This window comes from Schistocerca piceifrons, chromosome 2 (genome assembly GCF_021461385.2).
Source record: "Schistocerca piceifrons isolate TAMUIC-IGC-003096 chromosome 2, iqSchPice1.1, whole genome shotgun sequence".
Lineage (NCBI taxonomy): Eukaryota > Metazoa > Arthropoda > Insecta > Orthoptera > Acrididae > Schistocerca > Schistocerca piceifrons.
This window is the reverse complement of record NC_060139.1, coordinates 1,056,854,296-1,056,869,448: the sequence shown is the minus strand read 5'-3', so window position 1 is coordinate 1,056,869,448 and position 15,153 is coordinate 1,056,854,296. Positions and strand designations below refer to the sequence as shown.

The window sequence follows — 15,153 nt, the reverse complement described above, 5'->3', positions numbered from 1 at the left end:
GAAAAATGAGCATTAGTGCACTAGGGTTTAAAAATGGAAATCTATATTAAAACCAGGTTAATGTTAAACATATTGTGTTGCAAGATTTAATAGTTGTAATGCAATATACCAAGCTAATTTTTTTGATTCATCTCATGAATATTTACTGAGTAATGACTATTACAATAGTCTTTCTTTACTTTGATTAGAATGTGCATAAAAGTTTGAAAATTTTGTTACCTATCATGTAAATCTACTTGCATAGTTGAAACAGTTCTCTACTTGAGAAATGAACACATTATTACACAACTACAAGTAAAACAACGGATATTTTGTCACACTGTAGAGATTATGTAACTGTGAGAAGTTTTCTAATTTTTGGCAGTGTTAGAGGATACAGTAGTAAAAAACAAAGATGCTGTAATTTACCAAATGAGAAAGCGCTGGTAGATAGACACAATAAAAAATAGACAAACACACACACACAAATTTCAAGCTTTTGCAACCCAAAGTTGATTCATCAGGAAAGAGGGAAGGAGAGGGAAAGACGAAAGGATGTGAGTTTTAAGGAAGATGGTAAGGAGTCATTCCAATCCCGGGAGCAGAAGACTTACCTTAGGGGGAAAAAAGGACAGGTATACACTCGCTCACTCGCTCGCTCGCGCCCACACACACACACACACACACACACACACACACACACACACACACACACACACACACACACACCTATCCACACATATACAGACACAGGCAGACATATGTAAATGCCAATATGGCATTTACATATGTCTGTCTGTCTCTCTCTCTCTCTCTCTCTCTCTCTCTCTCTCTCTCTCTCTCTCTCTCTCTGTGTGTGTGTGTGTGTGTGTGTGTGTGTGTGTGTGTGTGTGTGTGTGTGTGTGTGTACGTACCTGTCCTTTTTTTCCCCATAAGGTAAGTCTTTCTGCTCCCGGGATTGGAATGACTCCTTACCATCTCCCTTAAAACCCACATCCTTTCGTCTTTCCCTCTCCTTCCCTCTTTCCTGATGAAGCAACCTTGGGTTGCGAAAGCTTGAAATTTGTGTGTGTGTTTTTTATTGTGTCTATCTACCAACGCTTTCTCGTTTGGTAAGTTAAAGCATCTTTGTTTTTTATATATATATTTTTCCCACGTGGAATGTTTCCCTCTATTATATTCATAGGATACAGTAGTAAGATATATATGCTATGTTAGATTCCTGCTAATGACAAGTTTGTTCGTATTCTACAGAGACAGTGCTTTGTAGACTACTATTTTTAGATAGCTGCATGAAAAGCACAATTTTATGTATTCTTGTTGATACTGATTTTAATTTTGTCATCATCTTAATTATAAAAAAAAAATGTGATTATAAATTGAGACTGTCCTTGTATAACAAATATTTAGAGAAATTACAAGCAAAAGTAAATTACAGACTGCCTTAAGTAAATAAAGTAGCTTTATTATGTCGTCATGCTTCCCAGTGACGGAAATGTGATAATTTGAGAAACTAATACTTCTACTTTGTAATGGGAATATCTGTGTAATAATTTCAGTTTACGAATATTTCAGCATATCGAGACGAGACTTAAAATGTCACTTCCAGAAGACATGGCTTCTGCACTGTCAGATGGTGTGGTGCTGTGTCATTTAGCAAACCATGTCAGGCCCCGATCTGTTGCCAGTATTCATGTGCCTTCTCCTGCTGTGGTGAGTTTCTTGTATGATTCCTGTTTAAAATATTCAGTTGAAGTGTAAATGTAGGATCATTCAATAAACCTACATCTACATACTCTACTGTACAATGCATGACAGAGAGTACTCTGTACTATTGCCAGTTATTCTGTTTCCTGTTGCACTTTTAAATAAAGCAAGGGATGAGTAACAGCCTGTATGCCTCTTTTGAGCCCTAATCTACACTTTTTGTCTTCTAATCATTACATGAAATGAATTTTAGGAGCAGTAGAATCATTCTGCAGGTGTGACTGGATTGACTGATAACAAATCTAGCAGCATGCATCTGAATTGCTTCAGTGTCTGCCTTTGATCTGACGTAGCAGAGATGACAAACACTTGAGCAGTATTCAAAAATGGGATGCACAAGCATTCTTTATGTCCTCTCCTTTACAAGTGTGCTACACATTCCCATAACTCTCACAATAAACCATATTTGGCTGTCATCTGCTCCTACAGCTGCACTTAGGTACCCACTCCATATCAAGTTGTTTTGCAGTATTACACCTTGATGTTTAATCAATGTCATAGTGAATAAAGCAGCATGCAGTTAATACTGCATTAAAGCATTGCAGGGATGTTTAGCCTACCATCTGCATTAACTTACTTTTAAATTAAATAAATGAGACTCAATTAGATGGTGGAAGTAAAAAAAAAAAAAAAATCACATTTCAAATACATTTGTAGTATCTGGGAAAATATTTCTTCCTGAAGCCAGAGGTGGCTTGCAACGACACATTAACAATTTTGTTTGGGGACATATGTTTACTTGAATGTTTTATTTCTATTATCATACATTTTCACTCACGTCAGTTTTTATTATTAACTTGTTAAGTGGGTAGTTTGCATGTGTTCGCCTCTTCCTCAGTGGGTAATATGCGCCAGTGCCTCCTGGCATGATGGTGCTGTATACTTTTCTCACACATCAAAGTTTTCCTTCCTGTTTTCATTTTTGAATTTAAACTGATACTGGGTGGGAATGAATAAAATATATTGCAGAAGTTAATGAAAATTTGTTTTTTGATATTACAAGTTGTTTCAGTGTGAAACATTTTAAAGCAAGGTGCTGCACATCAGAAAACTTCTCATTGTGAAGCCCTTTTTTCATGCACGCTACACACCTCCTTGTTGATCTTTTCTCTGTAGTGGGTAGCAGAAGGTCTGGAAAATGCCTGACTGTAAAGCTTGTTGCTTTTGGTGTTCTAGATGGGTGTCCTACTGTTGTCCCTTATTGTGATGGAGATATGGCCAACTAATCATTCTACTTTGTTCACCACTACACTTCTTGTATAGAACATATGCATTTGAAGCATGCAATGTCCAACAAAAAGTGAGAAAGCTTCTGATAATATTTTTTCAACTTGCTCCTGGCCATCTGGTAGCTGTGCAACTGAGAATCATACCTATCCGTACCTCCAGTATTTTTCTTGTAATCAACTTCGTTCTTCGAGTTTACACTTAAAAATGTATCATCACAGAAGATGCTGACCACAACAACATGTCTTTTTGTCCTTTCATTTCGTTACCATCTGCTTGTACGTTATGTACTTTCCTTTCTTCAGTTTTTCCTTTCTTATAAAGTCGAGGAACCCCTTTCTGCCTTGCCACTTTGTTCCACCAATGTCGGTGTCATTGCTGGTCAGTTTGTCCACCAAATCTGGACTGGTGTACCAGTTGATAAGATAAATGCAGTGACCTTTCCCAAATAGATCATGTGCAAGTTCCAAAACAATCTGAGAGGCTATTGTTTCTCCTGGTCAGTGGCTATCATAATTGGTGTCCTTTCCAGTGTAAACAATAAGTCCCATACATACATGGAGCCGCTTTCACAAAGTTCATAAAATATGATGCCTAATTGGCTGTGCTCTGGTGGAATAAATTGCCTCCGTCCAAGCTGTCCTTTTCAGAGCAACAATGATTTGTCAGTGATGATATTTCTTTTTGCATGTATACTGATCTGAATTTATGCCGCAGGTGCTCCATAATTGGCTGAATTTTGAAAAGTTTTCTGCTAATTGTGCATAGGGGATTATACGAGGTATTGTCAGCGAAATGGAGGAATTTCAGTAAAAGATGAAACTGTTCTCACTCATCAGTTTCCTGAAGAAAAGTATGTCAGTTGATTCTCCCTTAGAAAAGTACGTCTTGTGTTCTGGTTTTGTGAAGAATTTCTTGAATTAAGGGCATTTCAATAATAGTTTTTACCTCATCCCTAGTAGTATCCTGCCAGCTGCAGACTCTGGAGTGTGCTGCTGAATTGTGATGAGAAGCTATAAACTGTTGTGCATATAAATTCGTCTGTTCAGCTATTATTTTGCACAAATCATCAAACAAAACACACAAAAACTCATCATATCATATTGTTTGAGAGACATAACTGTATCACTACTACCACTGAACAAATATTGATCAACGAACTACACTAGCATGCAAAAATGCCTTAAGTACTACCTGCTGCAGTAGATGTTTCTGAATTGAAGTCACTTTCACTAGCCTCAGCATCTGTGTCTTGAAAACTTTCAGAATTATCACTGAAATTATGGTCACTTTCTAAAAGCAGTTGCTGTGTCTCTGAATCTGATAAATATGTCTTTTTGCCATTGCAAAAGATCACTCACTAATGTGGTGGTAAGCACAGGTCAAAAAGGTGCACTTTTGTGGCTGGTTCACTGGACGCATACTGTCGATGCGTACTGAGTGGAAAATGTTGTAACCAGCCCAAAACATGCTGTATTGCCTGAGGAGAGTCACTGTATAATGGACAGAGCTCAACTAATATCATGGTTTTCAGTGGCAGGCTGATAACTCATCATTCCCATTAGCTAATAGCCACAGAATGCAGCAGACGGATATATCTGTCCGACCCACTGTAAATCAACAGAATACGGATGGATATACCTGTGATGCCCACTTAAAAGGTTAATGACGATACACCCTATATGTTAGGAAGTGTCTACTCTGAAAGAGGGCACTGATTCCTCACATCAACATCAGCTGTATATGCTGGAAAAAAACTTGTGTAATATGGACATTACATTACTTCTTCATATAATTTGATGTACAGCCACAGGGCTCAACTGCTATTAACATGTATGAATTATCTTCTACTTTATTTTTTTGGATATCTCGGCATTTTAGTTTCTATCTGTCTGCTGGCCACATGTTACATTTTTGTGTCACAGTACAAAAATCCCTATTGAGGGAAACAAAATATAAACATATCTAAAGGATTTTCAATTATAAACTTTAAATAATAAATACTTTCATATAGGCTGCACAATACATGTTTCACCTTACTTGCATTGCCCCACAGGGTTAGGCCTTAGGACAATATTGAATGAAAATGGGTAAAGTATGCTGACATTCACATCTGCAGGGCAACACAGTGAAAGAGATTTCCAAGTGCAAAGGAGGCATAAGTGAGGTTTTTGATTATCTTATCCATGTGGTGATGCCACCTCAGTTTGTTATCCAGTCTGAGTGCCTGATCTATTCTCATATAATATTGTATTCCATCCTGTAATTTCCGTCAGTGAATAATGTTAGTCAAGCAGCAGAAGTAACTTATTAAGGACAAAGTCATTTATCTCAAAAGCTCATAAAGAGTTCAGTGATTGATTTCCATGTGTTATAGAAATTATTTGAAGGCTCCCTTTAATAAACACATTTGTATTTCTTGTTCTAGGAGCATAGATTTATCAGACTATTTAAAGCTTCTGCAGTTAGACTTTAAGATATTGATGAAATGACCATCATGTAAATTGTTACTCAAGTGATGTAAATTGTCACTCAAGTGAGTGAAATATTGTAATTTTCTGTTTCATAATGAAAGTGGCTACTGGCTAGTTATTTGTTTGAACTTACATTTGAATTATCGTGGCTTTATTTAATCTGATTTTATCAAATACTTTTTCAGCCGAAGCTGACAATGGCAAGATGTAGGAGAAATGTGGATAATTTCTTGGAAGCTTGTCGCCGAATTGGTGTTGATGAGGTAATTACTTTCAGTGACTGCATTTCAAAGCTGTTCGTTTGTATGTATATCATGTGCATGTGTGTATGTATGTGTGTATGTATGTATAAAGTTGTGTGCTTGTTTTATCATGTCACTCTAATTCTCTCCCTAAATCACTAAACACACACACACACACACACACACACACACACACACACGACATTCATCCGTCATTCAATGGACATGCCACTAGCAGAAAAAATCATTTAAATTTGTTTTACTGCAATTTATCTTGTTTTCCACCAGGTCAAATTACCATAGTGACTGTCTCGATAACTTAACTGGTTTCTCTTGTGGCAGTTACATTGTGATTATAAGCAAACTGTAGCATTATATAAAAGGCAGCCTGATCTACTGAAACAGTGTTTTGTTGACTAGATTCAGCACAAGAGAATTGTTGGTTATAATCACATTAAATTAATGCAAAGTAATAGAGAAGATGAAGCTGTAGATTGAGAAAAAGTAGGTGTGACAGACATATGAATGGAAAATCATCCTGTGCCCAGTGAGAAACAGTATCCCAGGTTACACAAAAGTAATACATAAAAATTGTCAATGCCTGATTAAATGACATAAATCCATCTGATGGAGCTTAATCCTCCAAAATGCGTAGTGGGAAGAATAAAATAAATTTGGCTGGTTACAGTAATTCACCATATATTTTTAGTTACATTTATACTAATAGTCATGGAAAATTTTCATGTAAAATGTTCGCATTTCAAGGACTAGATTACTAAAATGCTGTATGTACCATAAAGTGCTTATTGTTTCACAAGTAGAATCATTTGTATCACTTGTTTACGAAAATAGCTTTTTGGATTCCATTTTGGAAGCTGCCTCTTATCATGTTCTTATTTTAAACTAACTTCACACTCAACTGAAACGAAATGCTTCTACTTCTCACTTCTATCTCAATGATATCTTTTATGCTTCCTGTCTTTCATAGTTTATTTTATTCAGTCCTTGGAGTCTTGTTTCATTTTTAATTTTTGCTTCTTTTCTAATTTCGTGATATTGTTTGCCAGTGATTTCCTACTTCTGTTAATCATTACAACCTATTCATTGCTCACTTGCTATCACCTTTGTCATTCTGCATTCTTTATAATTTTGACCACATTTTTTCAAAACATTTACAGTCAACATTGCTATTACCACTCTTCTTACACTACAGCTGGTTCCAAAGGCCAAGTAGGTCAGTGAATAACATGGTGAGAATCATATTTGTATGGATGCTGGTGCAAAGAGGACCTTATTGTTTAAGAGAAACTTGCCATATTTGTATAAATCCCTCTTATTTAACTGTAATGGTTTTGAGGGAATTTTTAAGTATCAGTATGGAATTGCCTACTAGTCTATCAGTACTGTTTCAGTCAAGTAAACTTCCTATCTGCGAGTTATCTTGATCCTTCAGGAAACAATCCTTGATGCTTGTCTCTGTGTAGCAGCTTCTTGCCTTCTCATATTTTAGCTGCCAGACCATCACTGACACATCACCCTCTTAAGAATTGATTGATTAACTTGTTACAGAAATGTGTGTTTCTCAGTTTTGTTCTAGTAGTTGCCATCTTTTTGTGCATTATAACTTTGGTTAGTATTTATAACCCATTCTTCAGCACCTTTTCAAATAATATTGAACAAAAAAATAGTGGTTAATATGTCAGTACATGTCTCGTAATGGAGAAGGTAACAATCAGCATTAACAGGAGCAGAAAAAAATAATTGTCAGCTTACATGCTTAAAATCAAACTTTCCAGACTATCTGAAATGATTTACTTTGATATGTGATCAGTTCTATTACTGTCTTTTCTAAATGATTCATTTATTCATTAAATAAAATGTAATTTACCCTGTGTGTTATGTAAATAACATGTATCAACACTGCAACTGCTTTTCAGGACACTGCTTCAAATCTCTGAGAGCTATAGATAGACCTCACCCTCTCTAATATACATATACATTTACCATTTACTGTAATGATGCGAGCACTGCAACCTTTTTGCTTAATTTTTATTTGAACAACTGCATTCATTATTATTTTGATGATTCAGGCTAGTGTTGCCAAGGCTTTTGGGCGCTGTCTTGAATGGCACATTGAAAACATTTGAATATATCATCTGAGCATGTTCTTGGTTGAAGTATTCAGACGTTTCAGTGATGGTGTTTGTTGTCCATTTGTGGAAGTCCACAGGTGGGGACTTCTGGTGCATAGGTGCTAATCAACACCTCTGATGTTCAGATGTGTGTGAAATCTTATAGGACTTAACTGCTAAGGTCATCAGTCCCTAAGCTTACACACTACTTAACCTAAATTATCCTAAGTACGAACACACACACCCATGCCCGAGGGAGGACTCGAACCTCCGCCGGGACCAGCCACACAGTCCATGACTGCAGTGCCTTAGACCGCTCGGCAACATCTCTAGCAATTGCACCAGCATGCAGTGGATTCTGTTGAGTGGCTGGTTTTGGCATTCCAACAGACTGCCCATTTCCATGCCCTTTCAACAGAACATGGTATATTCAGGTGCTAGTATTATACACCATTACTTAACAATAGCACACACAATTTTCCATGTAATTTAGTACTCTCATAAGGGGGTTACACAAATGGTAAATATTGTTGCCCAGAGCTGATAAAAATATTTTGATGCTTTAGCAATGCTATCTAATGCAGCGCTCAACAGCTTCAGTGACATTTGTTAATCAGGGAAAGCTTCATGCAGCTTATCTATGTTATATTTAAGACATAAAATTTATCACGGCTTTGCTGGAGTGAATGCTTGAAGGTGGTATGCTTTGATGAAATACCTGGCCACTGAAATATCGTATCAGTCCAGTGTATCAGATGAATAGCAGAAATTATACTCATCTTCTACACCATTAAAATGACTTTGTTGCTAAACAGTTTGTTTCTACATCATGGACACAATAGCTTTTTCATTATTCAAAATATAATTTCTTTGCTATAACACTGCATTTTCTTTTTGCTAAATAATATCTCTGTTGTGTTGTATCTTGTTTGCAGCTTGCCCATTTGCAGATATTACTATCACTAAGGGAAGGAATATAGAGCACAAAGTCCCAATAAGAAGCAATAACAGTTTACATAATTTTCCTTTACTAATTCAGTTTTGTTTTTTATTTGATGCTTCCCACTTGTTGATGTTCTGGAATGGGCACTATCCAGAATAATTATACACACTGTGTTCATTAACAAAACATTGCATAATTAAAAGTATGTGGAAAATATTGTTCAGTTTAATGACAACTGAGGCTTGTGGAATTTAATAATCTCATGGTATCACAGTTAAACTTTTATATTTCATTCTTCTTTTATCTATTAACTAAATTATATAAAAAAGCTGAAGCTGCTATCCAAATTTTGGGCTATAACTTACTTTAATTTCTCTTGTAACCAAGAAAAAATTCTCTCTAAATTACGAAATTTGCCCTTATGTCATTGTGCTAGATTTTACATACAACTGTGTAGCTACAGGTGGAATGGAGAAGACAATTCAGTTTTTTAGCTGTCATCCTTTGTTTGTTATTTCTTTACTCCTCTTTTGTACTGGAAAGTAGGAGGAATTAACTTTTGTATTGTTGACAAGAACACGTTACAGCTGGATACTAGTATATTTCTCTCACTGAAGCACTGCACGATTTGGTTTATTTTGACATTTCTCAGCTTGGCCAGCTACACCATTTCCAAATATCATAGTTGTTTTATAATTGGGTTCTCATAACATGCATACATCACTCACGCAGGGAAAGAAAATAAAAAATAAACTTTACTTTTTACTTGAGGCTGACACACATTCTCCCATGCACACACCACACCTGCAGAAAATACGACATAAATACTAGCTGTCAGAAAATATGACTTAAATATTGGTTGTCAGAAGCTAAATATTGAAGATGGTTGGGATGATAAGGGAAAAAAATTAACGCGAGACCTCGGGTTAGTAATGATAAGTTAGAAAAGGTTGAGTGAGATGTCTTGCTTTTCTCTCTTAATCTGGAGTATAGAGCAAGCTTTTTAATTTTTTTCTTTGTGCTACATCTCCCTCTTACCTGCAAAATGAATATCTCATTCCAAAAGTTGCTGGGGTCATATACTTTGTTTGGTGCCACTTCGTTAGTTTTTCCCTGTCTTTATTTGACTGTAGTTTTATTTTGAACACTATTGGCATTAAAAACAAACTACAAGAAAATCAGATTTCTTAATGTCTTTTTATCCTTTTATGTTGGTCTTCCTTGACAAGCCACAATTGGTGCTGTGGCAAAAAAAAAAAAAAATAAAAAAAAAAAATTTGTGAACTGTCATTGCTGGTTGGGATTAGTGTTGTATATTTTTAAAATAGAAAAGATACTGTTCTTTTACAGGGGCAAAATTGCTGTAGGTATTATAAGAAACATGTTGTTATAAGTAATTATTTTTGCTCTCTCAAATAACCACTGAGTAGGGAAGGGCGTGGTTTAATCTTTTGCCCTGCACAATGTTGCAGGAGGACGTGTGCTCTGTTGAGGACATTGTTGGGCGTTTCAGAGTTGACGCAGTGTTGCACACAATAGAGAGCCTAATTGCCCGTGGAAGTCCACATACCGTGAGCATGAATGTTCAGCGTGACTCTCTCTTATCAGTGTTCTGCCTGTGTTTCTTTCTTGGGACTCTGGTGCTTCTGTATTTCTTCCCACCACCTGAATAATGAAGTTGCTGTCAACAACTGAAATAATTTGTTTGAAAAGACTTTAACTGCAAATTGTTTATCTGTGGAATATGGCAGTTATTATCTGTACAAATTTTTGTATATTTGTAAAAATTATTTATTTTCGAATAATTCTAGATATTTATTTATGTACAAATAATGTACAAAATATTTTCATTGCAATGTCTGCAGAACTGCTTATCTGCATCAAGGCACATGTGAAATTTTTTGAAAAGTAAGACATATTTAGGCCAGTCTTCCATGATGATGTGGGAAGACCACAGGAAATATTTTTGATTAGAGGTGTTAAATTTTTGGAGTTAATGCAGATGCATTTTCGCATATAGTGAACGTTATTTCATTAAATTTGTTGCATTTTCAACAATTAGCTGTTTGTTTCAAAGTAAAATATTTGTTACAATGTTATGGCTTGATGCAGTAACTTGTGGTTAAATAAATGCTTATAATTGTAAGCTTAAAGTTTAAAATGTGATGCACTACTTTGCTTGCTTTCAGTGTAATAATTCCTAATTAGTAAGTAAGTACCATGAAGAGCTCCTATAGAGTGAGTAGACAGCTATGCAACATTTCCTTTGTTTCAGTTCATGCTGTGTGGTAATGTTAATGTAACATTCACATGGCGTTGTTAAGATTTCTATTATTGCTCTATGTGTACTGATGCTGACATTCCTTTATGCTTAATGGACTGCAAAAATTAAGACATATTATGGGAACAAGAAAGTATTAATTAGAATATCAAACAGTTTTATGTACTTACTATTTTACTGACATTTGTATTATATATTTTAATCTTTTTTCATTTCAATGTGATTGTTGTAACTCTGTTTGTTAAATTATGTAATGTGAACTGTGAATATTCTGGTTTTGTTATGATAGATTTATTGACTCAAAAGGCGTCTCTGTGTTACTTATCACCATTGTCAGTTTGTTCAGTGAAAGTCATGCTGCTTCAGACAAAGATACAAATTGATCAAGAAAATGTTCTGTTACTTGGGGGTGGAGAGGAGGCTTAATTACTTCTCTGAGAGAATTTTTATCAGATGATATGCATATCATTGAATCTCTCTTAAGTTCTGTTGCTTATAATATGATAGTTTTTTTATTTTGTGAATTTTTTAAAATCAATGCGTGATAGACTTCGTGCCAAATGACTGAAAATGGTAATTGGTGTAACCTTAATGAGGCATTTTTGAGGATATGTTGTAATTAAATTGGTTTCAGTGTTGGTAGTGGTACTGAGGGGGAGGAAAGATGATGAAACATAATATATGATGACTGATACTAGAATTTGATTTGTAGCACATCATACTCATTGACAGTCATTTAGAGTGAAACCACTCACTGTTCCTCCTGTCACACTGACAACCACAGCATGCAGTCTTCCCCTCTCAGACAAGGGCAGAAATTGACATAGTAAGATAACAAACAAGTAAAACTCATATTATAAAAGGAAACTGCTGCAGACAGGTGAGAAAAAGATTAAAAATACTTTGAGAAATGACATGTGTGGCTAAAAAAGTGTTTATGGGACCAATCTTGGCACCAAGGAAAACAATCATTGAGCCATCAGAATAGTTTTTATTTGAATGGATGGTGAGAGATATACTTCCTCAATGATCTGTAATCATTTGTTGATAGATTTTTAAGCGATTATCTGTAATTTTTAAGAATGTTACACGAGTCTAGTCATTGCATTTACTTAAACATCTTCATTAATTTAAACTTTTTCGTGTATAGAAGAAATTACATGTATCTGTTGTCACTACTTCTCTAGTCAGCTTCAGTCTATAATCTGCTGGTTGTGTGTACTGCTAAAGGTAACTTTTTTTGCCTGATACCAAATGTAATTAATGAATGGTGTAGTACAATTTAATAGCTTTATCAAAATAAAAATTGTAAGATAATCAGCTTGTTAAGTGAAAAATAATAATATTGGGGACATTTCTATACCTACAGATGGTAGTTGTAATTTTAGTGCATACGAATTATTTTACAGAAATTTTTTTGAAGAAGTTAGGTTGCAAAATAATTTTGTAATTTATATGATTCTTTTTTTTCTTACTAATAAACAAGTGACTCTGATGGAAAGTTCTGCCTGTGCTAGTGCTTATAAATTTGTTCCTTGTGACAATAGTTCCTTTTTGGTTAACTTACTACAGAGTTCAGAAATACTGTACTAGCCAAAAGTCTTTAGTATCAGTATAATGCTTAATGTTCATACACATATATTATATACTAGGAAAAAAACATTTCTTATGAAAAGGATAGTTTGATACTCACCATATAGAGGAGACATTGAATTGCATATGGGTACAACAAAAAGACTGCTGTACCCAACTAGCTTTTGTCATCATCATCTCTGGCCACTGTGGCTAGAGACAGTGGTCAAGTGTGTGCGAGTTGTACTCGTGTGAATGTGTGTGCATTTTCTACTTCAGAATAAGACATTTTGGCTAAAAGCCAAAGGATACAGCAGCCTTTTTCTTGCACCCATCTGCAACTCATCGTCTCCTCAATATTGTGAGTAGCGCTACGTCCTTTTCGTTATATTATTGTTATTCCACCTAGGATTTTGTGTTAGAATAAAACACTTCTCAGTTCTACTGTTGTGAAGCTGCTCTGATACATGTGAATAGAATAATAATATGGTGTAATAAGTTGTTTGAACACAATGCCTTATATAATAATATGGTGTAATAAGTTGTTTGAACACAATGCCTTATACATTGAAAATTATGATACAGGTGACTTCTGGTGTAAACTTCACTGTTAATATTTTGTAAGTCTCAGATCTGCTCAGTTGAGTCACTCAGCATGTTACTTTTTATAGTAAGTTCGAACAGAAAGTGTGAACTGCTGTCACTCTACTTTTCTTCAGTTAGCATCACACGTTCATATACTTCACTTTTTTTGTTTATCAAACTCTGATATAGCTAACATCGGGTACTTTGAAGGTTGTATCAGTGCTATTATGGACACTATAAAAATATGTGGAAGTCTTAGGCTGTATGGTAATTGCTTTTTTTTTAGTTACATGTTTCGATTTAGACATTTTATGATTAATCAAGTTATGGATGAACAAATCATACATAGGTATGGAGTCATTTATCTTATCCGTAAGACAACTGCTACAGAGCAAGTATAGTTGTATTATCTTGTGGGTAAGATAGATAACTCCATACCTGTGTATGACATGCTAACCAAAATCTTGGTTATCTGGTGCTGGTGGTGGTGGTGAATAAGTCAAAACGTTTAACTAAAGAAAGCAGCCACTCTGCAACCTGTGACTTCCATGGTTTTTTTATGTCTGTTTTTAAAATATTCTAGACAAAATTAAAATACTATAATTCATCGTGATTAGTAGGAACAGTAATTACCTCACTTACAGACTCTGTAAAATTGTGTTTATATGCTGGCTTAGCAGCAGTGTGTCCTGAGCCTCCATAATGTGCAGGAAACTGTCTGCATATTTTGAGTCTTGTACACTATTAAAACAACTGGAGCACTTTCATCATCTATTCTCTTTCACTATAATTTCTTGGGAAAGCAAAAATAGAAGAAAAAATTACATTTGCAGTTCCACCAATGATTATTATCTAGACAACCAAATATGTACTTAGGAATTAATGTGTGAGGTAAGACGTTCTTTATCTATATAATTCATGGGAGCTTTGTTTAGGGGTGAGGAGATCGTGGAAAAGTTTGAGCAACAAGAATGTTGTTACCTGCTAAGCAACTAATTTCGTAAGAGCATGGTTTCTTGCTGTGATGGCTAATTTTTGTGTCCTGTAAGTTTATTCAAGCATTTCGATCAAGGATGTCATGAAACGTATTCATCAGTTGTTCAAATATTTTTCTGTAATTATCTTCATATTTGTTTGATTATGGTATAGTGCTTTATCATCATCTGAGGGATACCCAAAACCACCATATTGTAGTTGAAAAATAGTGAGTTAAACCACCATCTGTTCCATTGTTCTTGTTTTCTCATCATCATCATTATTATTATTATTATTATTATTATTATTATTATTGTTGTTGTTGTTGTATTGATAGCTACTCACTTTACAACTATCTGTTGCCAGTATACAACATATTTAAGTTTGTCCAGAAACATATGCATTTCTCCAGCTAATCACATATTCAATGCAAAAGCATGCTATCCCATGTCTGAAGTTCAGATTTAATTTGTTTTCACAACAATGACAAAAGTTATGCTGCATTGTGTACTTTTGATCTAGCAATTTTTGTATTTAGTTTTTGTTTCTGCTCATGTCATGTACATAACATTTTAAAATTGCACACACAGTGAAACCTCTTTAACCTGACCATGTATTTTTTTGTGAGGAAGTGGTCATCTGGAGGAATGGTCTTCTCAAGTGGTAATCAAGGTAAAATGTGATGCTGAACACAATTAATGACAGCAACTGCTAGAATGAAAAATGAGCTCTTATAATGTATTAATAACCATTATAATAATACAGTATGTTCATAATCATTTGCATAGTAAAATACACCAAAATTGGCATCCGCACACAATTTTTCATATATTTGCTTACAATCGCATTCTCATATTCCTTTTTCACCTCAGATAGTAAGTACGTTAATTTTTGGTTGGAGAGCTCAAAAGCAAGGGACTTGTGTCTAGTAATACTACATAAGGCATCACCATCTGCCTCTGCAGAAATTGTGTCA

General features: G+C 35.0%; 1 protein-coding gene across 1 annotated transcript in view; it reads left to right on the top strand.

The window, feature by feature from the left end:
- Nucleotides 1-15,153, top strand: part of LOC124773977 (leucine-rich repeat and calponin homology domain-containing protein) — a 144,255-nt gene that overhangs the window by 102,189 nt on the left and 26,913 nt on the right. The window contains exons 11-12 of the mRNA XM_047249446.1: nucleotides 1,555-1,692; nucleotides 5,633-5,710. Of these exons, the coding sequence (XP_047105402.1) occupies nucleotides 1,555-1,692; nucleotides 5,633-5,710 (216 nt within the window). The remainder of the gene's footprint in view (nucleotides 1-1,554; nucleotides 1,693-5,632; nucleotides 5,711-15,153) is intronic.